Raw genomic sequence first — 27,894 nt, 5'->3', positions numbered from 1 at the left:
TTTGTTGTGCTTACATTGACAACCGTCGACCATGCACAGTGCGCGACGACGGCAATCACGCGTTGAATGATCGCTTCTTATGCACAAAAACGTAACCGGTTCTGCTTTGTCAGAGCCCATCTTTCTGCCACACAGGAATCCATAAACTTAGGCAAGTGAAGGCTTTGTGCTGTCCCCGAAAAATTGGATACTGGACAGAGTGTTGGGCTTATCTAGATCTCTTTTCTATGGTATACAGTTCTACTCGTCGACGGCTATCACCTTGTTGAAAAGTTCAAACCAAGTTAAAAATAATGGATAACGGGCCTCAACTGAAGATTACAGTGGACTACTGTCATGTCATTGGCAGCAACTAAAATGTGTTAAATAGCTTGCGTGTAGACCTGCGAAATAAAGCTGTAGTGCCTTGAAGATTAAGGTGGTGAAATAAAGTAGTGCCGGATAACCTGGCGAAAACTATTTATTTCTAAAAATTTTAAAATACAAATGTATAGCATGACAAATCAAATTGAATTGCAAACAATACAATGCCTACCGCAGTTTGCGACCTTCCTCTTATACGTTCACGACACTACTTGTCATTTGGGAGTGCAGGGAATGTACAAAAAGGAGCTCGCAAATAGCGATGAGCTTACATGGATTAATGTTAAACAAATTAGGAATCAGCGTTGTGTTACACATACATTTATATGAAGCCAAAAGTGAGCAACGCCAACACCAAAGTAAAGCGTAAATATGGGCAACTCATTTTTTCGCACGCATTGACAATCAGTAGACGTAAACAAATAAAATTATTCCAAAAATGTTTAACCCGAGTTAAATTTAAATAAGTATACATTTAGCAAATGCAGTTATTATTGTAAATAATAAATTTTACTACAATTAATTTACCAAAAGCGTTCATTGTAGCAAGCACTAGAGTTTAACGCGCTGCGCCAAAGCGAACTGAAAGCAAAAGCAATGCTGAAGTTGTATGTAAACAGCCTTTGTGACATTATTCCGAGAAAAAAAACATCATGACTGTTGTTATTAATAGAGTACAATTTCAAACCAGATACCAAACTCTCACTAAAGAAAATATAATCCAAATTGATTCCTATTTCTGCATATACATAATCTTTATATATAAAAATGAATGTTTGTCTGTATGTCCTCGGTGAGCTCAAAAACTACTGGACCGATTACACAGGTCTGCAAAAAAATGAGTTCGGAATGTCCTATAAAAGTGTAGTATCATTTCCGAAGTAATTTTTTGCGTAGAATCCGAATGCGGGGTTTAAATTGCTCTATCACGTCAGGATTTTGAGACATCCTAACCTAAAAGTGCAAAAAACGCTGTTTTTGCCCATTTTTGAGGTTATGTAGCTACGCAGATTTTGCTCTTCATAAAAAAGTAAACATAGTATTTTAAAGTATAAGTCTTCCTCTTTTAAATGCCGTTGAGTTTGCTTAAATATCTTTATTTTTCACTGAGATATCGCATTTTGAAGTTTCCATGTTTGTGAATTTTTCGATATTCGAAAATCCTTTGAGATAACATGAGACGTGATACGGTCGATTACATAGTCGCACAAAAAAAACAAAAAAACTTCAAAATGCGATATCTCAGTGAAAAATAAAGATATTTGAGCAAACTCAACGGCATTTAAAAGAGGAAGACTTATACTTTAAAATATGTACTATGTTTACTTTTTTATGAAGAGCAAAATCTGCGTAGCTACATAACCTCAAAAATGGGCAAAAACAGCGTTTTTTTCACTTTTAGGTTAGGATATCTCAAAATCCTGACGTGATAGAGCAATTTAAACCCCGGATTCGGATTCTACGCAAAAAATTACTTCGGAAATGACCCTACACTTTTATAGGACAAAACATTGTCGACCTGTGTTATTTTATAAATTTGGTGTATATATGTATTTTTCCACGGAGAAGGTTTGTAGAATATGCTCATTGCTGCCACTCACCACCAGGTGGCGCTGCCGAGTAGCAACTTCTGCCCCTTTCAACCGATTTTTTCGAAATAATCAAAATCAATAAAATGGTTTAGAATGAATTGAATATTTGTGTACTGATTTTTCTTTAAAGTTATTTTTCTTAAATTTATTTTAGTTGTTGGCGTAGCAACGCGCGCCGGGTACAGCTAGTATTTTACATAAAAACAAAATGGCTTTAAGAAAAATATAACGAACCAGTGCAATGCCAAATAGTTTCAATTCTCTCACTTATCTGCTGCTGCAGACCTATGAACGACTTTTCACTCTTGCCTAAGTCACATACATACATATACTCGTATAAATATATAGGAGCATATATTTAAGTTTCTAAAATATTATATATTATTTTAAAACAAAAGATTATTATACTAAAACCTGTATCTTGCAATGCCTTTCTCGTAGCTCGTGAAAATATTGATAAAATAATTGTCCGGTAGCTATATTTTTTAAATATCGTATTAGAACATTTTTACTACATTTAGAATATTTAAAATTCTCCTGCTTAATTTCTGGAGTTCCAACTAGATCAGCAGCAGGCGTTTTCACCTGATATTGCATAATTTCACTAAAGAGGTTTACGTTCTCTAAGGTATCTAGCAATGTTGGTTTGTATAAATTTGAAACTTTCTTTTTAATATCTTTGTTTGCTTGTAAATCACGATCACAATTTCTACAGCTACTGCCGCCAAAAGTGGTGTGGAAATGCATGTAAGAGTTTCCACTTGTAGAACCTTCAACATTATGCCCTATTTGACTAATATTTCTACTGCTTGATGATTCGTCAGGACATGGACCACTCCCACCACGTTTAGTTGTTTCACTGTCCATACAATCCATAAAGTTTGTAGCGCAAGATGGTTGATATATCACTGCTGATGCATGACCGGAACGCCCAGAGTTTAGAGGAGTACCTTGTTCCCATGTGTTAGTTTTAGGATCATATACCTCAACGATCGACAGAAAATTCGTACCATCAAATCCTCCAATTGCATAAAGCTTTCCGTCTAAAGAGGTAAGTGATAAAGCGCTGCGCGCAATTCGCACGGATGCCACAGATTCCCAAATTTGATTTTCAGTATCATATCGTTCTACCGTGGCAAGTTGGCGTGTTCCATCAAATCCACCAACTACATAAATATATTGGTTTATGGCAGCGACACCTGTAAATTTTATGGGAAATTTATTGCATTTGACAATCTTTACATCTACAATGTAATGTACATATAAAATAATAATAATGTATGGAGCCCAAATTTGGAAAGAAATGTGTTTTGAAACGATGAGGTTAAGGCTAAGCTTTAAGATTTACATTCCGGCTCAGATTTTGGCTAGGGTATAGATAGCAAAATATGATATATATCTAAAGCCGCATATATGTACATGAGGCGATAATCAGTTGGAAAACCGCCCGGAAAAAGTTGAGAAAGTGATTTCTTTGCCAGATAATTTGTTGAATCATCATTTACATAAGCGATTTTGAATAGATGCTTAACAATATCCATGTGGCGCCGATTCATTGGGTGCGGTGAGAACTATCTGAGGTAAATCAGTTGATAAATCAATTCTACATACATATATATATACATACATATATATGTCCCTTATTTACAATATATATGAATAAAATGTAAAATGTTCAAAATGAACTCCCCAAGTTCTCCCCATCTCACCCTATTTGTGCTAAGGTTTTAGCCTGGTTCCAGAATACCTGGGTTACTTTTAATTCTCTTTTGGTACAGCGGAACTATGTATTTCTATTTTAACTGGGCTGGTGCTTGTGCGTAACAAAAGCTTTTCAGTTCAAATACGGTTTGGCCAGAAAATTCGCAGTATTTGTTATTAGAAGTTGTTGCCAGCAGCAAGCTCCAAGCTCTGCAACCGCATGACAGTTCCGCTTTGACACTGCAGTTGAAGATTTTGATTTTTGTGCTCTGTGAGATGTTGCTGCATCTCCAAACTTTATTGAGTGTAAAAAAGCACTTCTCGCATTATTTATGCGGTCGCTGATCTCTGGAATGCCCTGGAGGAGGAGCTCGGCCAAACACCCAAAACGGGTGTACGCGCCAATTATGTATATATGTATATATATATATAGGATATACATATGTAGATAGCAATACTCAGGATGCAATATTATCTACGAATCGAAGTTGGAACAGAGTTCCAAATAATGGCGAAATATACGGAAAACAGTATTGCATATGTTAGATAATTGTATTATGTACAATCAGATCATTCCGTCGAGCCGATTTTGTGAAAGATAATTTCTCAGCGTTTATCCAGCGACATGATGTAGACTAGTTCGGGATAACAGATTGTTGATAATATAAGTTGGATGGGAAATACGCGTGTTAAGATGAGGTATATATCTTATGATAGCTGCAGTATAAAAGCAGATAAGCAATGGGATCGTGTAAAGGAATAAAAAAAAGATTTCCATCAAAACAAATATTTCAAAAACAAAATTTGATGACTAATGTTGCGCCACCTTGAACAATAATTATTAACCAGCTACTAATGATTTCGTTGAAATTTTAATGCACAGTCGGACTTCGTTAGTTCTAAATCGTACTCATTGTATCATATGAAGGAACATATGTATTTTTACTTAATCTTACACGAAAAATTTTAAATCAGGAATTTAGGAATTGTATTTTGTTTAGAATAAATTTTTTTTAAAAAAATTAATTAATGAACCGTGTTTTTTCAAAATCGTGTAAAAAAGCCGCGCAAAGAGAGATTGGTGCATATAAATAATTCGACATTGCCAATCTGTTACAAATCCACGGGACTATATACACCCGTTCATATATATATAATATATGATTGGCGCTTACACCCTTTTTGGGTGTTTAGCCGGGCTTCTCCTTCTATTTGTAGTGCGCGTCTTAATGTTGTTTCACCTACAGTTTTAAGCCGACTCCAAAGGCAGATATTTTTTATGAGGAGCTTTTTCATGGCAGAAATACACTCGGAGGTTTGCCATTGCCGGCCGAGGGGCGACCGCTATTAGAGAAAACTTTTTCTATATTTTGGTGTTTCGGAGATTCGAACCTACGTTCTCCGAATTCTGAATGGTAGTCATCAACCCATTCGACTACGGCTAATTTTAAAGACCGATATTCCATTGCATACAAATGCTGTGAACTATAAACTCTGCTTGTTCAAAAAAAAAAAAAAAAACATTACACAAAATAACCAACACAAAATAACCACAACCTAAAATGGGAACAAAAAGAATGAAAAGACAAAAAAAATGCCAATACAATGGCAATCGCTCACAATCCTTAACTTATACGAAAACATCTGAAACGTACTTATGCCAGGACTTGATCCAGCTCTCGAAACATTTCTGGAATTCTATTTTCGGTATAGCCATCCGAGCTGTCTTGCTGTTAAAACGTGTTCCCCGTAGTGGGGTCTTGTCTTCACTAAATTAAGTTGGTTTACAAATGTTTACTAATATTTTTAACTAGGAATCAAACCATCCACCGAAAATTCACTTTTTTCAAGATATCCTCAAATAACGGTTATGGATTAAAGGAAAATGTAGATCATAAAAACTTCTAATATCTTGAGAATCTGGTAATCGATCGTTCATGCTTGATTTCATTAAAATTAAACATTTTCAAGATATTTCCACAGTTTTTGCGAAAATATGAAAATTTGCGATTTATGTATGAGATAAATAAAGGGTGGTTAAATTTCAAAGGCCGATGTTGAATGTAAACCACACCTAAACGTCAAGTTTTTTTCTGCATTTCATTTGACATTTTTCAATTTCAGACTAACTCAATTTGAACCATGGAAAAATATACAATCGAGCAACACGTGAAAGTTATCCAGGCTTATTATGAAAACGGGCGCGCACTTCATCTTCAGTGATGAGGCACATTTTCACCTCAGTGGATTCGTCAATAAGCAGAATTGCCGCATTTGGGCGAATGATAATCCAAGAGTGATTGCGGAAAAACCAATGCACCCACAAAGAGTGACTGTTTGGTGCGGTTTATGGGCCGGCGGCATTATGGGCCGGTTTTTTATCCAAAATGGGGCCGTTCAGGCAGTTACTGTGAATAGTGTTCGCTATCGTGAGATGATAACGAACCTTTTATGGCTCGAATTGGAAGATATGGATGTGGAAGATATGTGGTTTCAACAGGACGGTGCCACTTGTCACACAGCTAACGAAACAATGGCTCTTTTGCGCGAAAAATTTGATGGCCGAATAATCTCACGTCGCGGCGATGTCAATTGGCCGTCAAGATCCTGGGATTTGACACCGCTGGACTTCTTTCTTTGGGGTTATTTGAAAGAAAAGGTGTACGTCGATAAGCCAGTAACAATTCAAGAGCTAAAGGATGAGATAATTCGGCACATTAACGGCATAGAACCTCAATTATGTCTCAGCGTCATCGAAAATTTGGACCATGGGATGGAGGTGTGCCGCCGAGGCCGCGGCGGCCATTTGGCTGATATTTTGTTCCATACGTAATTGAGCCATACCAATATTATCATAATAAAGAAAAATGACAATAATTTCCTAAAACAATTGTATTTTATTCAAAATCAACACCGGCCCTTGAAACTTAACCACCCTTTATATAAGAAAACTATTCCCGAAATTTCGTTCATCGATGTTTTAAATTTAACATACATATCTAGAAAAATGGAATGAAAAAAAAAATCCTTAAACAAATATACAGACGGGGTGCTGGAATCCGAGTGAAAGTAAATATGAAAATTACCCTAAATACAAGTAAATTTAGTTTTGGTTTTCTGAAAAACGGATTATTTGGTAATGTTCGAACTCGTGTTGGCTTACATAGAAATATATTTTATAGTTAATAGCTATCTGTTTAACCAAAACAAACAATACCTTTATGAATTTAAAAAAGTGTGCATTAACTGAGGTTGCAGTTTTTTTTAATAGAAAATGAGACACTTACAGAAATGTTTAACAGAAAAACCTTTCAATTTATTTAGACCTGAATTAGTACAAGTACTCATATTGGTACTCCCAACCATATACTTATACATTAATCATCCGATTTTGATTTGGATAACTTTTTTTATTAAATAAAATAAATTTTTTGAGTAATGGAAATATTTATTTTGACCTCTTTACGCGCTCCATTGTTTGTCTGTTTGTATACTGCAACTGTCTAATTCACAAGTGAAAAATATCGACTGTGTTTTTTAAGAGCTTTAGAACTTAGAATGACAATACAAAGCGGGAATATTGATGGAGTGAATTTGTTTCCTTATAATCTTGTAGATAATAGATCCAGCTATCTATCTACCTATCTATTTTTTGAAAATGATATGATAGGTCTGCCGCGACTACGAATTACATGGTACATTCGATGAGTCTAAATTTTGACTACATTTTTCAATAAATCTGAATAATATCAAACCATAGTTATCGACATGGATAGTTGTCAAGAATCTAAAAATAACACCCGTTAGGATTGACGTACGACGCCATTTTCCGATATCTTTATATAAATAATTGATGTTTACACCCTTTTCAGGTGTTTGGTAAGCTTCTTGATGTTTTCTACAAATGGATTAATCTACAGCTTTATGCCACCTCCGAACCGCAGATGGTTTTTCATGACAGAAATACACTCGGTCTGCCGAGGAGCAACCGTCATTAGAAAAACGTGTTCCATCAATTGGTGTTTCGTGCCCGGGGTTTCGAACCCTTTGCACTTTCGAATGTGAGTCAAGGCATCAACCTTAACTTAAAGAAATATGTAAAATCCGTAACGAAAATCTAGCTTCCCAATATGGAGAGCAAAATGTAAGAGGGGGTCAATTTAAAGGTCAACATGAATTCAGAAAGAACGAAAAAGTTTGCGTTCAACTAATCATATCATCAGGTATGAACATTCAATTCAACATGGAGTGGAAAAAATCGTTCCTAATCGTTTCCCGAAGAAACGATTTAAACATCATTTGGCCATTGTTTTGTATGAGATGAGTTTAGATAAATGATAACTAACACATCAGAAATAAATGGAGTTTTGCCTAAAACTGGGTAGCCAAAACCAATAACTTTTAAACACATTCATAAGCCAAATAAACTATTTTTATTTTACCAGCACCGCTCCGCTCATATTGCATTGGCTGCACAAAGGTCCATTCATTATTTTCAGGGTGGTAGCATTCTACAGTTGTGAGGCGATCAGTTCCATTAAATCCTCCAATAGCATATAATAAACGATTCACAACAACCACACCTACACCTAAACGTTTTTCATGCATTGGCTGCACTAGTGTCCATCGATCTTGATCTGGATCATAACTGAGAATAAAAAAAATAAGTATTTTGTTCAATAAATGATACACCCGAGTTTTTCTTTCTTATTTACATACTATTCAACTGAATTGTGATATTCCGATCCAGCGGATCCTCCAACTGCGTACATCAACTCATCCATTACGGCAACACCCACTCTGTGGCGTGGTACTGTCATTGGAGCGCATGCGCGCCATTGTTCTGTTGCGGCATTATAACGATCCACCCAATCTGAATCATATGAAGAACCAATTGAATTATTTCGTCCTCCCACAGCATAGAAAGTTCCTTTCAAGAATGCTGCACCAAGACCAGATCGGGGAATTCGCAAATTCGGTAATGTTGTCCACGCCTTGTCATCCACATTATAAGCTTCAAGTATGTCTAATGATTGCCGAAAAAATCCTCCTGCTACAAAAATCATTCGAGTCGTATTTGGTGTACGTTCTTTCACTACCGGCCGTTTGTGTAAAGTCAGGTCTTTGAATATCTTTGCTAAATATTCTCGACAGGCCGGCACCTTTCGTAGCACATCACAGTTTCTCATTTGTTCTTTGAGAAAATTGGGTGTCAGGAATTGACAACGAACAGCATAAAGTATGTGTTCCATTTTTGGATAACGATTATCTTCATCATACTTAACCCATTTAAGTACGGCATTATATACTTCGCGCTCTTCTTGAACATTTAACTCATCGCGACGTATTAAAGCAATTAATTGATAAGCATTCAGTTGGAGAAACTCCTCTTCCTGGCACACCTGCAAACACAGTTATTTCATTGGTCATACAGATTGTAAATTTGTATGCACATACTCGTATTGCAATTTTAATAACATTTCAAAACTTTTATTTTTTGGGAAAAAGCTAGTAGACTATTACAAAAATATTTATTGTGTATTAATTAGGAGAGGAGTTTATATTTTAACCTAATATTTTTTATTTAGAATTAATTCACTTTATTATTAAAAATTTAGCTTGTAATACTTTCATACGGAGTATTCCTAAATATTAGTTTTGCTAAAAAAATAATTAGCATTTTTATGAAGCATACTGCTTGACTGCAGTATATGCATAAAAAGTATTCAATGCTGGAAAATAATTTTTTTAATTCTCCTGCCCTGAAATAGACATTAATATTATCCGATCATACTAAACAAAGCAATGGAAAGTATGAATTAAAGTAGCTTATTTATTAAAATAAAAAGTTTGTAACTAATTTAAAGTATTAAGTTAAATCAAGCAGGGATTAAAGGTGATGCAAATACGCAGCTTTATCTGTTCATTTTCTGACACTCGGCTGCCCTATATTTTACAAGATTGCCTATATTCGTCGGATGTTTCACGTATTGCTTCTTTGGAGGCATGTATATAATGATGATGATACCCAATCTTCTAGAGTATGCAAACTTCATTTTTGATTTTTTCCATTTATTGAAAATAATATTTCAAGTGTTAAATGATAAAATAATTTGTGGCCCTATCAATTTCTCTGAAAATTTTAACTCCACAGCCATGACTCCAATAACTCCATATTTATTTAAACTAGGCTCACGTCTTGTGTTTATTTAAGGCATCTTATAATACGTTTTCCCTTGGTTTAAAGATTTTGGGTTTGAGAGACTTTTGAACTGTTTCCACAACACATTACAGTGTTTGCACTGTAATTCGTTTCTTTACATATATATGTACATTTGTTTGTATATCTAAATTTTTGACGACAGCCAATCAAAAGGCGGCTTCGATTCGCTACTTCTCTTTCGCCGTTTCTGGACTCTACTCAGTTGACGAAAAATTTGCATGTGAAAGCAGCAACAAAGTTATAGAGCAAGATTCGCTGCTAGAGAGTATCATAAAACTAGTATAACGCATAGTTAATCGGGATTAACAACTTAGTTCGGAATTATCTTATTGAGCATTCAACAAGACGATAAAATCTCAAAAATTTACAATTTGAGTTACTTCTCTACATTATTAACACTGCGATTTATACTAATATATGGATGTCTCCAAGTGTCCTCTTTTAAACCCTTGGTTAACTCAACGCTTGTCAATTACATCTCTCACCACACAAATATTGTGATCGCACGCATCTCTTTTTGTTTAAGTTAGTAAAGAGAGGTGTTAATGTAAATTCTCTATCTAAAGCAAATTTCAAAATACGAGTCACATCAGTTGATAACGTAAGCTTCTCACTGTCGACGAATGTTATTATCCGTCCTTTTCGTTTTTCTTCAAATTTTAAAATTTAGTATGAAAATATGACAGAAAAGGAACAAAAAACTAGCTCTACTTATGCTGCCATTGCGATTATGTTATTTTCTTGTAGTGAGGAATTTTGTTTACAGAAATCTATTCACCGTATTTCCAAAGATTGAGACAGTGTATCTGTAAATACTACTCGTGGGGGTGATATTCTAATTGCTAATATATTAAACCCAGATGTTTTCTGCTGTAGTTGCTCCAATTGTACCCTGACCAATTATGTGTTTCAATTATGGTAATTTGAAACATATTTACTTTTAAAATTTTTACCATTTGCGGAAAAACTGTTTTATGGTCGATCTTTAGCTCCTGGGCGATGCTACGACTACTAATATGCCGGTCAACTTCGATTATTTCTGTAGTTATATCGACATTTTCTTTAACATCAAAAATGCATCACCGGAATTGACGACCCCAAAATTCCACTTAACTAGCTGTTACAGTACCGGCACAATTTCAGCGGTCTGGCTTGCATTTTCACCTTTATCAAAGAAAAACTGTAAAATGTACCGAATTTTCTCTTTGTTGACTTCCAATGAAACAAACAAATACAGCAAACGATTTTTTTTAGTTTTATTATGTAGTTGTTAGTTTCTGTGTACTTAAGAATCAAACAATTCATTAATTAATGCGAATTCAAATTATGTACCAACTGGCAAAAGCTCTCGTAGTTGGTGCTATTTATTGATGACGCAAAAACTTAAGTTGTTGGTGGTGATTAAGGCAGAAAAATGCAAAATTCTAGCACTTTTCATACAAAATATGCCAGTAGGTAATTGTGAATTTCAATTCAGTTCCAATTTGAAAAAGTAGGTACCATCCGTGAGTATCATTCGGAAGTGCATGGGTGCGAAGCCCGAATGATAGAAGAAGTTTTTCTAATAGCGGTAGCTCCTCGGCCGGAAATTGCAAACCTCCGAGTGTATTTTTGCCCTTTCCGGCCGAGGAGCTACCGCTATTAGAAAAACTTCTTCTATCATTCGGGCTTCGCATTTTTTGTATTTTGAAAAAGCCCCTTATAAAAAACATTTGCCGTTTGGAGTCAGTTTAAAACTATAGATCCCCTCGATTTGTGGATTAACATCAAGACGCACGCCACAAATAAGAGAAGGAGTTCAGGCAAACACCGAATAAAGGGTGTAAGCGTCAATTCGCGAATACGGTGAGTGATTGATGGTTAAAATGCGATTTCTAGTCAAAAAATCAGTCACAAGAGTAGATCGATGGGATAGTGTATTATCATGCATTAAGCATCAGGTACCTCCTTCACGGTATTCAGGGCGAATTCGACGAATACGATGCAACAAACGCTTCAAAACGCCAAGATAGAAAACTGCATTGACGGTTTGGCCTGTCGGCACTACAATTCCCTTGGACAATTGCTAGACAATTCCCTTGGAACCGTAGAAACAAATGAGCATCCACTTGATTTTTAACTTCTCCAAACGCAATTTTTGGGTGGTGGCTCGTCTAGAGCCTTCCATTCAGCACTTTGACGCTTAGTTTAAGGTACATGTTAGAAACACCACGTTCCATCCCCTCTTTAATGAGGTCTTTTGAATGTTGAATTCTGGGTAATTTTTGGTCCTCAGTTAACTTGTGCGGAATGAAACGTGCACAGACCTTTCGTAGGACCAAATAATCAGTTAAAATGCGATAAATCGATGTTTTAGAGATATTCAACTCCGATTCCATGAATTTCAGCGATGATTTCAGTTTTTGACAAATTTACGAACAATTTCGATGGAGTTTTCTGTAATTACTGATTTTGGGCGGCCCGTATGTTCATTGACATTTATGTCCTCACAACCATCTCTGAAACGTGTAAGCCACTCATGAACTCTGGCACGAGATAGACAATCATCGCCATATACTTTTTTCATCAATTCGAATGTTTCGGTAAACGTTTTGCCGATTTTAGAACAAAATTTGATATTAACTCTTGGTTCGAAACTCATTTTTGTACCGACGACACAAACATACTGACATTTTAGACGCAATAACTTCGCTTCCACTGAACCGAATGTCACCAAGCTTTCGCTGGAAGTCAGCTAGGGACGTAACTTCCAACGCACTAACTCATTAAAATATGGCGCCATCAAAAACATTTCTATGACGCCAGTCTTGTGTATTTTGGACTTCACCTTGCACAATGTTTGCCAAAGGGTGCCACTAAATAATTTCCCGTAAGCCTTTTGATATTGGCTCGAACCCAAGGTTACATTTTTCGTCATTAATTACCTGTGTAAAATGTCTTTCAATGAAATGGTTGGCTTTTCTTTGCAGTTCTGAGCAGCCATGCTGTTCAGCAAAGTTCGCTATTCCGATAGCATTCGTTGGATCCAATTGCCTCTCTAAAAACGCGCAGCATGCATTAATGACGTTTGGCACTTGGAACATAGTTGCAGCAGGTAGTAATTGGCAGACCGTCACTTCTGTAACACGTATATGGCCTGTATACATGAAATATATTATTCGACCCATTGCTGTGGGGCAAACCTAGCATTTAGAGAAGAATTTTAATCAATAAAATAGGCTTTTGAATACAACATATTTTCGATACATACTCCTTGCAGCTGAACTCGTGACATTTCAGATTCTTTTAAACCTCCCGTAAACATAGCTTTAAAATAAGGAGATGCTGCTGACAAAACTACTTTGTGGGCGGGAAATAGTTCATGTTTTACTTCTAGTATGACATCTGTAAGCATATTGTGTGATCGCATCATAAACATCATCTTTAAAACTTCTTTGGCATAATTTGACATGCAAAAGGTCATATCATCGTCCCGGTCGTCTACATCTTCCTGTTCAGCTATAGGTGTATTATATGAACACGGGTTACGAAATATAAAATCATTTTGGCAATTATTTGCAGAATTAGTAGTGTTGCTCATCTCCGTTTCTGAAAAGTAAGTAAGAAAGTATTTTAATATGAAATAACAAGAACTTTTAATCCGTGAGACAATCTTTAGTGTCTGAGCATCTATGTGCCACAGTTATGAGGCGAAAGGTATGATATTAATAAATTAAAATATTGATCGTTTCTTTCAATAAATTGATTTTGTTAATACATGTTGTGAAATTATATATATTCACAATTAAAACCACTAGTATACTATATAAGAACGTAAAATTATAATAAATGTAAATAGAGATGTGTGAAAATTAAATTGATTATAAATATATTTATATATGTAACTAGGGCCAAGAGTGTACATAACTTGGCGAATATTGCCTACAGCGATAGTAGTACAGTACTATCTCGATAATCCGGACACGCGGTAGTCCGGTCACATCTATAATCCGGACAACTGCTAAATTCGGACAGTTTAACATTTTTTACTCTATAATCCGGACATTTTTCAAATTTGCTTCGCAATATGTACATACATATGTATTTTAATTTTTAGTTTGCTTTGCGAGTTTTTCGTAAAATAGCGGTACTTTAAGAACAATATGGTATATGTATACGAAATGCAACAGCATAAATCACGCGTTGTGTTTATTCTTTAGTGACAAACTGAATTGAGTGGACATTATTATTAGGAAAATAATAATATAGAAGAAGCTGATTCTGATTGAACCATAGTTGAAGCGGTAAATACTATAAGTAGCGGTGAAGCAAAAAATATTTTTTCCAAGTCTATACAATGGGCAGAACAAATTGACGCTTCGGCTATAGATATTTTAGTTTTAAGACTGCAGATAAAATGTTGCTGGCGAACTCGCAGCAGACCAATATTAATAATTTTTTTGAAATAGTACATACTAAATAAAAAAAATGTTTGATTATGTACAGATGTACATATTATTATGTAAGTATGATTGTACTGTATTTAATAAAACTATTTATGTACGTACATATATCTGAATTGCGTTATGTTCATTTCAAAAAAACAACGTTTAGTTGAAAAAAAAAACCATCTATAATCCGGGCACCCCCATAATCCGGACGACCCCTAACATTAAGGGTGTCCGGATTATCGAGATAGTACTGTAGTATAGTAAGCACAAATCCGAGAATCTATGCTATCCATCGGAAGGTCTGGATTGACGTGGCGTTGAGCCCTTGTCACAATTTTAATGGAACAATAAAAAATGTACATACATATCTTTTAACAATTAATTTGAATAAAGAATGGACACAAAAAAAAAACAGTCTATTGTGACTACTTAGCATTTGCGTAAAACTAACTGTAATTAAAAAATAAGTATACATATTCGTAGTGTTTGTTGCCATTATTAATTTGGCCGATTCACTTTTTCTAACTTCTACGTATTCTTGAAAATGTATTTTGGTCATTTGCCGCTCAATGCCAAAGCAAAAACTTTAAATTGTTCGAAAAGTACGGTACCTTATGTGTTAAAAACGTATAATGAAACCTTGTCGGTGGAACAAAAACCATATAATGGTGTCATTAAATTCAAACGTTCATCACTATGGAGTGTTTACAAATACGTTTGCTGCCATTCATAAAAGAACATAAAGGCTCAGTTCTGTTCTGATCCGATCTAGCATCGTATCATTATAACCGTCTTGCTATGAGCTTTTATGAAAATCACGAGGTAAATATTGTTCAAAAGGACCACAACCCATCAAATTGCCGACAATTGCGACCAATAGGAAAATATTGGGCAATTGCTAAAACTGAAAAAGAAAATAATTAAATGAGCAGCAGTCTAAACTGAATTGGCAAAGAGCAGCAGATACCGTAACAAAAACTGATGTCCATCACCTAATTACAGGAGTCAAATCTTAATTGTGCCATTTTTTTATAACAAAGAGAACACATATAAGTTTTTTTTTTAATTAGTACACCTAAAAAAGAAAAAAAATAGCATCAAAATTGTTTTGATAGCTTTATAAATTTCGCCCAACCAATATTTTTCGTGTCCATTTTTAATATATTTTTAGAGATCTACCATTTTTGTTATTTTTATACCGTTCGGATTTTAGTTATTTTTGTAAACGAAATCAAACTCATTTTAGTACAATAATATACAGATTTTCTATATATGGTAACATCTCTCAAAAGAGACGACATCGAATTGTGGCAATTGTATAACAAAACACTGCTTAAAAGAAAAAAGCATTCAGCGGCTTGTGACAGATTTTGGATATTACAGCGATCTCAAAAAATGTCCCGCATAAACGTACATTACCATTTAAACCTATTCATCTATCACCCTCTTCCATTTGGTCTCACCCCGTCGAGACAGCCGTTTTCAATGCCTGCAGAAAATGTCAATATAAGCGTTTGGGCTACGTTTCCGTCTGTAAAAGATTGTGAGCTATGTTTGTACTTTTCCAGATATCTATGATAGTTCGAATTGTTACACAATGTACATCATTCAAAGTTGTGTCCAACGTTAAACCGTTATTCGGCTCTCAGCGAATTTAATGAATCAACTGATTTGCTAACGTAATAAGTATTATAACAGAGATTTGTATACAACAGGAGTCGGAAAAAATTGAGATTGTGTCGGCTTTATGAAAAAAAAAAATCAAATTGGATCATGAGATCAGAATGATCAAATTTATAATTTAATTTCAACAGCACATGCATTTGTAATAATTTTGTTTATAGTATTAACTATTATAATTGGTAGATTCGAAAATTGACTAGTGCCTTTAATATTAAGACCTGATATAGCTTTTCCACGTTAAATAATGTAAGATTTTAATTATTACAGATCATCCAGTTCATTGCCTTTTGAGCGACTAACCGGAAGAGAGTTAGAATACGTGTCAAATGAGCGGGCCGCCTATGACGTAACAGTCAAAGTCTTAATTTTGCTTCGGATTGTCAAATCTTGTATTCTTTCATTTTTGGAATTGCTGTTTCAGCAGCTGTCAAGTTACCAAAGCTACCAGCGGTCAAAATATTCAGTAAGGTTTACAATTTCATCAAGCTTCGTGAGTACGCTTTTGAACCTTAGGCCAATAACCAGACAAATTGTTTATCATTAATCAGCTCACCACCATTGCATTTATGGGCATATCACCAGTACCTGTATTTGTATATTCCGAATTATGTTGAATAGGACGCATAACTATCTTTGGGAGAAATTATAATATATTTCACAAAACCGGCTCATCGGAATGATGTGTACCTACAAACTATTATCCAACCTCTTTCGTCTATGAGAACAGAACAGAGTTCCAGCTTCAATGCGCAACAACTTAAGAGCAACATCAATAATGTTTTGTATTCATACTTTCGTTAACAGGTACATAATTTTTCATTATGAGTTTTGTTATCTACTTACATACGAGTATATCCTGGTCTAAAGTAGTATACAATCATATTATCTTGTTATCCTTTTCACTTGTTTATGGGCATTCATATACATTTTTTTATTTATATTCTAATTACTATCATTATTCTAATATGAAAGTTTAGTTAACATTCTTATTGGTTTTAATTAGTTAGCTCCAGGAAAACTATATTGCGCCGATTTTGAAATGTATATTATCACCGGATCTTTCTATTGGGAATAATTAATCGTGATACTGAAGTGGATAACCCAAGAAAACACGCTAAACAACACACCAATCCCGACTGTCAATAACCTAAAAAGTCCGTCTAGATATAACTTTGTCTAGATATCTCAGTGTCATGACTGAAGTAATATTTACACATATAAATCTGCAGCATAGAACACAAATCCACCTACGCGCAACACTACTCCCTCACTGACCCACAACCCTCTTGTTCCTATCCCAGTGCGGGGACAAACCAGCAGCTCTTGGTCCCCCGCATAGTCTGCTCCGTGTGTCAGACCGTAGTTCCTTGGAACTTGACAACAGTCCAATGCAATTCTTGCAGTGGCTGGTGCCATTTTCGGAGGTGCTCCGACCTGCACACCTTCCGTGAGTAGACACGCGACTTCGTTGCCCCCTGCTGCAGAACTCTGCACACTCAACCGCCCCCAGTGGCGTGGCCGCCCGTCAACGTCAGGGCACAACAAATTCGGCGGAACGCACAGCAGGACCAACGTAAACAACACCACGCATCCCTCAACCCCCGAGTTACGATTACACTCCCGCAAAGTTGCAAGCTATTACAACTGAACTGCAACGGACTCACGAGCAAGATTGACGAAATAGTCGACTTCATGAGCCGGTATGGTATCAAGATAGCTGTGGTCCTAGAGACAAAACGGTACGCTAGCTCCCCCCTGATTACCAAGGACGGCGACAACGTGCATAGAGAGGACCGCGAGCGGGACAACGGTGGTGGCCTAGCGTTCATAGTCCACCATACAGTGCAGTATCGTCTCATCGATGAAGGCATTGACCGCAGGGACAGCACCTTAGAATGTCAAGGTATAGCTGTCCGGTCAGGCGATGCCGAGCTCGAAATTTATAATATCTATATACTCACTGTCGGCGGCCGCCGTAGCCGAATGGGTTGGTGCGTGATTACCATTCGGAATTCACAGAGAGGTCGTTGGTTCGAATCTCGATGAAAGCTAAATTAATAAAAAAAAAAAAAAAAAAAACATTTTTCTAATAGCGGTCGCCCTTCCGAGTGTGATTCTGCCATGAAAAAGCTCCTAATAAAAATATCTGCCGTTCGGAGTCGGCTTGAAACTGTAGGTCCCTCCATTTGTGGAACAACATCAAGACGCACACCACAAATAGGAGGAAGAGCTCGGCCAAACACCTAACAGAAGTATACGCGCCAATTATTTATTTATTTATTATATACTCACTGTCACCTGCTGCCCGGCAGGATATCTCCCTGATATAGGTGCGCTCATCAGGGGTGAAAACCGATTGGTAGTAGGTGACTTTAATGCGCATCACGAGCATAACCTGGCGACCTATGCTATCGCTTGCATCAGACCACTTGCCCATTATCATCTCGATCGAGAAACCTCCCGACTTTGTTTCCGCGGATCACTGGTCATACATCAACTTCAACACTGATTGGACGAGATTTGCGGAATTTACTGAGGACATCTTTGCCGCTCTACCCATTCCTACCGATGTGCGCCCAGGCGAACGCGCATTCCGCAAGGCGATCACAGGCTCGCTTCATACTCGCTGGACGGATCCGCGACATACGCCCCAACTTCCCAGCTGGAGCAGCTGTTCTGGCTAACGAGCGTGATCTTCTACGCCAGGCCGATCCCGGGGATCCTCGAATAAAAGATCTCAATTCGGAAATCCGGCAATTGATAACCCGACATAAGCGGACCAAATGGGAAGAGCATCTGAAGTCCTGCAACTTCACCTCTGGTGTGAGCAAGCTATGGTCCCACGTAAGGTCCCTGTCGAACCCGACGAAGCACAACGACAAGGTGGATATAACCTTCAACGGTCGTACTTCGTCGGATGCGCGAGCTACTAAAGCCGGCAATTTATACTGCATCCTCCGGCCTACAAATCCAAGCGTAGTGCTACCAGACGGTTGCACACACTGACACACAACAGTGCACCGCTTGCTTTCTCCAGCAATGAGGTTCGGAGTCCAACCACCACCTACAGCAGATGAAGAGCTCCAGCTTCCTCGTAGACACGTGTAACACTGGCACAATTGATTCGATGATCTTTCATGCATGAAAATTATCCAAAACACACTCCACGTTCGCTGAATTGTTTCTTAGAATATAATATTGTAGTTTTAAAGGTACTTCTCAATCACCGGTTCCCATTTCCATTTAGAACCTTTGGAGTGTTATTGAGCAGCACATCAAAGCAGTAAAATCCAGCAACTTGAAGGACTTGTGGACATAAATAGAAAATATTTGGAACACAATACTCTTATGTGCGGCTCTTAAGAGTTTGCTATGGTTATTTGATCCTGTCATTGAAAACAAGCGATTTCCAACTAAACAATAAGCTTTTTCCTCTGTCCACTTAAAAATGCTGAATTCGGATCCACAAGCGGGCTTAGGAAGGCACAGGAAAGATAAATCTAACTACCATGCAGAAGGCAATAGCCTGGCGTTTTTGGAGCACCGTTGCTCCGGCCGTTTAAATTATACATTACTTTTAAAAATTCAGCAGGCCATTATTGAAAAATTCTTAATGTGGGCAATAGTAGTTTTATGAAGTGCAACTTCCCCATTCCATCCTGTGCTGTTCAATTTTGTTCAAAAGTTTCCCCAGGTTTTGTCACACATATTTATATGTATATGCATGTTTGCTTATGATATAAAATAAGAGAACAAAGTCCTAATGTAAAAAGCACTCTCTTAAGCACCAGCATCCCACCATATATTTATATGTTTACATTTATACTGCAATAAGAAAATTATCATACTCAGAAAGTTTATCTTTCATAGAAATCAAACTCAATGATGAATAAGAACTTGTCAACTTTGTATCAAAACAGTAGCAACAACACTTGAATCAGATATAAATCCACTCCTCTATAATACATACCGGAATATATTCTTTATTATCACAAAAGTTAAAATATCAAACCTAATCCTCTGGAACCATCGAAAAACTTTTTCTCAACAGTTTTTAATGGAAAACAAAAACTTAAAAACCTAGTTCTTAAACATTTAAAACTATTAGTTATGTGTTGATTAGTCAATGCCTATTACTTCAGAAAAATGTCGGTACTCAATATGTTCATTTCGGTACTCGAGACCGATTCGATAAATTATCATTTCCTTAATGTGCATATGTATCGGACCGCCTAAGAAAATACATCTAATAATACGTTCACATATAAGTAGATGATCTACTTTTTCGCATTTAACTCAAAATCCGTAATTAAAAAGCTTGATTCCCCATTCAAAATGTCTCTCCCAAAATCTGAGATTATAAAATAATCCTAGATAATAACGATACGTTTTGTGTTTCTGTGTTATCGATAATTATTATTACGAATGTGAGGAGAAACATCAAAATAAAAACTAAATGAAATGGATGCCGGCAAAGAAAATAGGTCTGTAAACATAATTCTAATAAAATGTTTTTTAAATATTATTAATTATAGATTCATTTTACAGAAAAAGGCGTGTGTCCATAAACGTTTTGTCCTCTTAATACTTATTATAAACGGTATTTTCTTCATATCGTTAATTATAAGTAAACAAACCAAAAACACCGAATATTTCACCAAAATAATTTCTATGAAGAAAAACCTCTGAAAGCAGTATTGGCAGCTGATTGTCAATTTAGCAGGTAATCTGCCATACGCCAGACTAATTTTGTGGATTTATAGGTCATTAATGCATATGTGAACGTATTATAAGAAAATACATCTAACACATAAAAATGACTTACAAAAAGTTAAACATTTTGCAATTGAATATAGAATAGAACAAAAAGACGTTTACTCTTTGATCTAAAGATATTTTGAACAATTTATTTAGCGTTATACCTCTACCAAATCTATTTTCCTTAATAATCCTGGAATGGAATTGGTTTCGGCTGAGCAAGTATGCCTTTCTTTTAGCCACAACAGAGTGGGATGTTTTTTACTACTTTTCTTCATGGTATCGCATTTGAGAAGCAATAGAGCGAGGAAACGCCAAGAGTCGTTTAATCATATCTCAAGTTTGTAAAGATTGATGCGCAGCCTGCAGTGACCAGTGAGAATGGCAATAAGCATTCCCAGATAATTCTTAAGGAAATTTATGACATGCTTTGATTATATCCTTCCCATAAATACTTAGCCTTGCGTAGCCTCACAGTTTGCTGACAGTTTACATCTCCTAGTTTTAGCTCTTCGCTTCTAAGCTATTCTTTAATGGTATGCTACTATGGCAAGGAAGGGGACAGTTCCTAATAGTTTATCGCATCCTTTAGCCAATGCATCCGTTACTTCGTTCCCAGGGATGCCTGTAAGTCCCGTGGACCATATGAGCCAAATGCGACTGTGTACACCTTGTAGATTTAATCTTTCTGTATACTCAAGGACTATAGGAGATTTAATGGTAGACTCAAACGGCGATAAGGATCTGAGCGCAGCCTGTATGTCGTTTAATGTGCAGCTGAGCGATAGGCCAAGAGGAAGGTTTGGATGTGTTTGCCCCAATTTCGTTGGCACTTTCCAACTATCTTCTGTAGGTGCTCCTCCAGAGTGCGGTTGAATCTTTCCACCATTCATTCCAATAGGGGGTTAAAGTGTTGCACGTGTTTTCTTTATAACCATTAAGATGCGCATCTTTTTGAATACTGCGGATTCGAAGTTCTTTCCTTGCTCTGAATGCAATGCTCACTCAATGCCATTTCAGTTTCAGATGGATTTTCAGGTCAGCATTATTCAATTGACAACTTGCTTTCGCGCATGGTTGCCACTCATCATCAGGTTGCAAGTGCATTGATCTAATGTTAACTATCCTCTCAGATCTCTGCCTCGGGACAATCCTTATACTCTACATCACCAGCTCGCCGAGATAATGAATCAGCCTTACCATGTTGTTTCCTTTTACGATGCTCGAGAGGGTCTCTGTTCAGCGTCTTTGTTTTCTTCCGCCTGAGCTCATATACGGTTCGCTACGCTAGTTGTAGAATCTGCATGCAATATACCCAGTCTTATCGCAATTGTAACACTTTATACTCGAACTGCTGGGTCGTGACATTTGAGAAGATGACTCGCGAATCATTTTCCTAATTGTTTCTTCCAGAGAGGTTGGCTCTTCAACCTCAGCCGGATGGACTTCGTTCATTGGCTTGCTCAAAAGAACTGCTGTTTCTTGGGTCACTGCAAAATACATTGTCTCAGCAAACGTCCCCTTCTGTGTTAAGTATTCTGCACGTTTGGTGTCCGGTTCTCGTATACCTCTTTTGAATGCTTACCTGAAATCTTCTATTTCCTCTGCATACGCCAAATGCGCTAAACGCTTTACCTCTGCAAATTCCTGCGAGATTTCATTTGTCCTTTGGTTGCAATTCGTCAGTTCCATCTGAATTATTTGCTGCCTGTTTCCACTCCCGTAACGTATCTCTATTGCTGCCATCAAACTCTTATAGTTACCTCTAACGGCTTCTGGAACTCCCTGCAGAACTTCGGCAGCGGAACCCTTAAGCGAGACAACCAATGCAGCAATTTTGTCTGCAGTACTCCTGGATTTGTTGTTGCTATTATTTCAAACTGGAACTAAAATATAGGGAATGCTACTGATCAACATATTCGGACGATTAAATCTCAGTTCGCTCTTCACTGCATCTACTTCAACCTCAATGGTTTCCAATTGCGAAGTTATATGTGTTTTCTCTGCTTGTAATTTGGATATACCAGTATCCTGCTTTTCCAGCTGCGAATTTATCTGTGACCACAACTCCGCTGCATTTGTGACATCTGTGCTGAGATTTGTGATATCTGCAAAGACATTTCTGATGCTATTTGTGACGACCGACTGTTGCGGGAACACAATAATCTCAAATTTTTCGGACTTCTTTTGAAATGGCAACGGGGTGCCAGAAGTAAGTATGTTTGATCTTACAGCCAAGATTTGTAGCTACAGTAATGGTATTATGGTACTACTTGGCCGAATCATTTTTCCAGCTTAGTACTGCCCAACCACTACCCTCAGCCTGATTGAATTATTTTTGAAATCACATTTCATGAAAAGGTATAGAAGCAAATAAGGTTTTTCGAGAGTTCAATGTTTAGTGAGGTCCCAGCCGATTATATTAGAAAAAACATCAGCTAAACTCGGCGAATTCATTAGACAACCTACATTAGTTTTCAAACTTTAACTTGTTTGCATTCTTATGTTTGAATATGTGCTTACGAATTTTCTTACGTTAAAATTCAAATAAATCTTTTACAATAACCAGATACGAGTTCGATCACTAGACTCTCAAATAAAAGTCACAAATTAATGGCTACACACTTGCTTTACTTTATTTCAAACACTTTACTTTACGTTCACCTCAAGACTGAATCACTATTACTTTTCATTTATTCGCCTACAAGTTCTGCTGTTCTAGTAACTTACTTACCCCGTCTGTGCGATGTAGTCACCTGTCGTCTTTGTCTAATTCATATAACGCTAAACCCAGAAAGCGTGCTCTGTTTCCCTTTCTGCAATCGGCATCAAGGCTAACATGATTCAATTATAGATTCTACAATCTGTAATTGAATCATGAATCATAGCGATCGATCCACTAAAAACATGAAGCAAACATTTTTTATGCAATATGGTATGCGCATCTCAATAGTATTTACATGAAGTCATCATAGTCATTAGTAGCCAAGGTGGATTTCTGACAGCCATCAATATCCTATGAGGATATAGAATTACACATGTAAAAATTGCATATTAAAAATGTGATAGAAATACAATTGAGCTCAATATTACATACATTTCTTTCTCTACGCTGTGAGACTTTAATTTTGGTCTTGTTTCGAAGTTTTTTCTGTGTTGTGTTTCTCTAATTTAAACTTTTCCGTGTGCAAACTTCATTCTTTACATTCATCTTCAACCTATTAATGCCCGTGGCAGATTCTGAAATATGTATTTATAATTAAAATACCGCAAAAGTAGATGATTTTTTTCATATCTACAAGAACTTACAATTCAGACATTAGCTACGTACTAAATTTTCAATGAACTGTGGGAAATGTGGCGACTTTTTATTTTGTGACTATTTTCAGCCTAGTTTTTCAGATAACCTTTCTTCAGGCAGCAAATTAGCTCAACGCCTTTCCTCTGCTAATCGCTATAAGTATGGAAAACAATCGTTGCTTTTTGTTTTAGTTTTGGCGAACGTTTCTCAGAGAACGTTAAATATAGAGAATTCTCACGAGCTACGAATAGTGTGAATTGTCAAAAATGAAGTGAAACCGCGAACACTATTTCACCTCGCTTAACTCGACAGCGGGGAAGTTCTTAACAGAGCTGATTACAGTGAATTATGTACAAGTACATTGGCTCTGCTCAGTTTTTGGTTTCTGTATGAAATCAAATTGACGAATGCCGACGGCATTTTGCAAGGCATTTGCTTGTGCATTTTTATGTTCCCTTGGTAAACGAAAATTTATTCAATTTGTATTTTCAAACAAAGGTGATGAAGAAAAAATGATTGAAATTATTATATGCGCCAACATTTCAAACCAAAGTAACTTTAATATTTTGATTTAATTTAAAAAATACATTATAAAACGACCTCTCACATTTTGGTATGTGCGTTTTAGTAAATTTAAAACTAAACAAATTTGATGAAATTTGAATTTTTACTAATTTTTTGAGTCGAAATTAATTCATAGCATACAAGCGTGTTGGTATATCGACATACATATGTATTTACATTTGAATATGCATTTATTTGTTCCTTTGGCAAACCAATTTCTTTTCAATTTACATTTTATTACAGGGAATAATAATATACATACATTTGTATGTATGCATTTTCTAGATAGTATAAAACTTTAAAATAAATAAAGGAAAACTTCAAAGAAACGTATTTGCATATATGGGACAACTAAGTTCAATTGCATCTTTATTAAATATGTATATGTTGCACGCATATGTGTGCACTGAAGCAACATGACCTACCTCACGAGCATCGCCTTATCATATTTCATGCAATAATTAGGGAGTAAATATTCGAATGATCGAATTCCTGCAAATGCTAAAACAACTTCTTCTGCATATGCATCGACGTATGTGCATGTGCGTATATGCACACTTGATGCCCTAACTATCTATGTATATCTATCTATCAAATCAATAAATTCTGTATACAAAACGCTTCATTACCAGGCACACAGGAAGATGGCATATGCAAATATAAATATGTGAATTGAATTCAAGCAAAACAATGCTTATTAATATACACATATGCATGTACATACAACCGCACACACAGGGCACTCGCTTTATTGCTCAAAATGCGTATGTCGTTCAAAGCTAAAATTCTATGCCTAGCGACTACAAGAACAAAATGCAGTCCTAGACGCAGGCGTAGCGGCCATCATTCTAGTTGCCATAGCGCTGAACAGCAGCGGCGGCGCCGAACAGTTTCAACTCTGCAACAAAAACTCATCATCAAAAAATTCATTGATAAATTCGAGCTCATAGTTATATTATAAGAGCAAGAACTTTCATTCATAAAACGAGCCGCCCATATGCCAATTTTCTCGACAATTCGAAAATAGTCAATATTGGAATATTTCGCGTAGAATTATTTGCCAATATTTGATAAATCTTCAATTTTTGTCAAGTCGAGTGCCCGCGGCATCGTACATATGTATGCATCAATATATGTATGTAAATATGTGTATATGTACAATGCTGTGCCAATGAATGTGCGCTGCGCCTATGAATGCGCGCTGGATTTGTTGAGAACTTTTACCGTTTTATCTTGAGCTGTGGCTGGTGAGCATACATACACACAGCATATACATATGCGCAAATGTATATAAATTCACAAATTTACATTTGCATATGCCATCTTCCTGTGCGCCTGGTAATGAAGCGTTTTCTATAGAGGATTTTAATTCAGTTGAAGGGATTCAATCAACAAAGTTTTACAGACACCAGACAGACAGACATAACATATGTACATAATTTGGATGATTTGGAGAAATTCAAATATATAGGTCATATTAAAAAGCTACCTAACATTCTTTGCTTCTAATCACCAACAAATTCTTATCGACTGCTGCTAAATTTACATAATTCAGCCCCTCACTGTTAATTTTTGTTGAAAAATCTGTCTATGGTGAATTGTCTTCGCGAGACGAGTACCCCTCGAAAATGAACACTTTCCAGTCATTAAGACTTCTCTATTCATTAACGTTCTCTGCGTTTCTAACGCCCATTCAAGGTGGATTTATTATAGGTGACAGAATTCACCCAGCTGAATTTTTCGCCATAGATATGTCTTTTTTGTATGTTTGGTATGTTTACATTCGTATTGTATTGTATTTTGGCTTGATGCTTGTACCAAAGGCAACAACAAATACATGTAGGGTTTTACTTATATGTGGTTGCTGTCACCTATAATAAGTTCGCCTTGCGCCCATTGTAATTCTATCGAATCCTCCTAGCCGACGCTGCGCCTAGGAAGAAATATTATTTAAATGCAAGTATCGGTAGGTATTCTCTTTGCTTACCTGCATACACATCACCGCATCGCATATGCTGGCATCTTCAAAGCAATTTGCTCAGGGCCACAGATCAATGAATTAATCGGAAGTACTAAGCAATTTAAACGCGAATTTGACGTGATGCCTACACCAAAGGCAAAAACAAATATATGTATGTATGTTTTTACTTATATGTGGTTGCTGTCACCTGTAATAAATTAGCTTTGGTTGAACCATGTAAACAGAGTTTTACTTATATACTACACGTACTAATGAGATGGATTTGTGTAGAACAATGTAATTAATTCACGTATTTAGCATTCTATTCTGTGTTCATATATTATATTTTGAGGTGTTCTTTGCTTTGAACTTTTTTTCTATTTAGTTTCAGCTAGAGAAATGAATCTTGTTTTGAGGAACACACATCCAACAACTCGGTCACATAGCGCAACAGTGATTTTTTTTCATGGCTCGGGTATATTTTAATTATTAGTTAAACAGCTATTCATTAAATTTTGTTTACAATAGGTGACACCGGCTCAAATTTACTAGAATGGATACGCTTCTTACTAGGGCGAGATATGGAGTTTGCACACATCAAAGTGATATACCCCACGGCACCTTTCCAAGCATATACTCCATTAGGCGGGGAATCTTCAAACGTTTGGTTTGATCGTCGTTCTATTTCTATAGATGCTTTAGAAGATCGAAAAAGTATATCCCGGATTTATGAAAAAGTCTGTGATCTTATTAAGAACGAACAGGAACTTGGCATATCACCAAACAGAATTATTGTTGGAGGGTTTTCTATGGGCGGAGCACTTGCTTTACATACGGGCTTTCATTTAAACACGGATTTAGCTGGAGTATTTGCTTGTTCATCATTCTTAAATTCAGATTCAATTGTATACGAGTCATTGAGTCAGAAGTTGGGAACCGAGTTCCTACTACCGGAGATGCGAATGTACCATGGCGATAGAGATACACTCGTACCTTTAGAGTGGGGTAAGGGAACATATGAAAAGCTAATACAGCTTGGTGCGAAAGGAAATTTTATACCTCTCGATAATACTTTACATGAGCTCAAGAAACGACAACTCTTAGATATTCAAGAGTGGATATTAAAAAAATTACCTCTCGAAAGTGAGTCAAGAAATAAACTATGAAAAGATTAATATTATTTGAATGATGTACATACATATGTATGTTTCCAAAAATGGGAATTGATAAATTATTGTCTGGAATTAATTACTGTTATTTTGTATATAATCAACTATTATGAGATGCCGATAAATAAAATGGTAAAAAGATGATGCTTA

The 27,894-nt window shown here is 36.3% G+C and overlaps 2 protein-coding genes across 4 annotated transcripts; one reads left to right on the top strand and one right to left on the bottom strand.

The window, feature by feature from the left end:
• Positions 1–413: 413 nt before the first annotated feature.
• Positions 414–20,141, bottom strand: LOC129242011 (kelch-like ECH-associated protein 1B). Of its 2 annotated transcripts, XR_008582166.1 has the most exons (7): positions 19,963–20,141; positions 13,130–13,467; positions 12,804–13,061; positions 8,376–9,058; positions 8,099–8,304; positions 536–3,154; positions 414–466 (listed from the first exon to the last, which is right to left on the bottom strand). XR_008582166.1 is itself a non-coding variant. In XM_054878575.1 (6 exons), the coding sequence occupies exons 2-6, from the start codon at positions 13,457–13,459 to the stop codon at positions 2,358–2,360; spliced, it is 2,274 nt and encodes a 757-aa protein (XP_054734550.1). In that variant the 5' UTR covers positions 13,460–13,467; positions 19,963–20,141; the 3' UTR covers positions 443–2,357. The 2 variants fall into 2 exon arrangements, 1 of the variants encoding a protein (XP_054734550.1); XM_054878575.1 differs by having other exon boundaries at positions 443–3,154.
• Positions 16,450–27,894, top strand: LOC129242033 (lysophospholipase-like protein 1). Of its 2 annotated transcripts, XM_054878601.1 has the most exons (4): positions 16,450–16,482; positions 16,541–16,796; positions 26,961–27,050; positions 27,104–27,894. In XM_054878601.1, the coding sequence occupies exons 3-4, from the start codon at positions 26,975–26,977 to the stop codon at positions 27,739–27,741; spliced, it is 714 nt and encodes a 237-aa protein (XP_054734576.1). In that variant the 5' UTR covers positions 16,450–16,482; positions 16,541–16,796; positions 26,961–26,974; the 3' UTR covers positions 27,742–27,894. The 2 variants fall into 2 exon arrangements, with proteins under 2 accessions (XP_054734576.1, XP_054734569.1); XM_054878594.1 differs by lacking the exons at positions 16,450–16,482; positions 16,541–16,796 and adding an exon at positions 26,799–26,872.

Source organism: Anastrepha obliqua, chromosome 1 (genome assembly GCF_027943255.1).
Source record: "Anastrepha obliqua isolate idAnaObli1 chromosome 1, idAnaObli1_1.0, whole genome shotgun sequence".
Classification (NCBI taxonomy): Eukaryota; Metazoa; Arthropoda; class Insecta; order Diptera; family Tephritidae; genus Anastrepha; species Anastrepha obliqua.
This window is presented reverse-complemented; position numbering and strand designations above follow the sequence as displayed.

What these genes read in the sequence shown, in the direction of transcription:
- LOC129242011 (XM_054878575.1), bottom strand. Translation starts at nt 13,459, where the DNA reads ATGAGCAACACTACTAATTCTGCAAATAATTGCCAAAATGATTTTATA. An exon ending in CACGAGTTCAGCTGCAAGGA is followed by an intron (nt 13,062 to 13,129) that starts GTATGTATCGAA and finishes TCTAAATGCTAG; the next exon opens with GTTTGCCCCACAGCAATGGG. An exon ending in TATCACAATTCAGTTGAATA is followed by an intron (nt 8,305 to 8,375) that starts GTATGTAAATAA and finishes TTTTATTCTCAG; the next exon opens with TTATGATCCAGATCAAGATC.
- LOC129242033 (XM_054878594.1), top strand. Translation starts at nt 26,848, where the DNA reads ATGAGATGGATTTGTGTAGAACAAT. An exon ending in ATGGATTTGTGTAGAACAAT is followed by an intron (nt 26,873 to 26,960) that starts GTAATTAATTCA and finishes TTTTCTATTTAG; the next exon opens with TTTCAGCTAGAGAAATGAAT. An exon ending in GATTTTTTTTCATGGCTCGG is followed by an intron (nt 27,051 to 27,103) that starts GTATATTTTAAT and finishes TGTTTACAATAG; the next exon opens with GTGACACCGGCTCAAATTTA.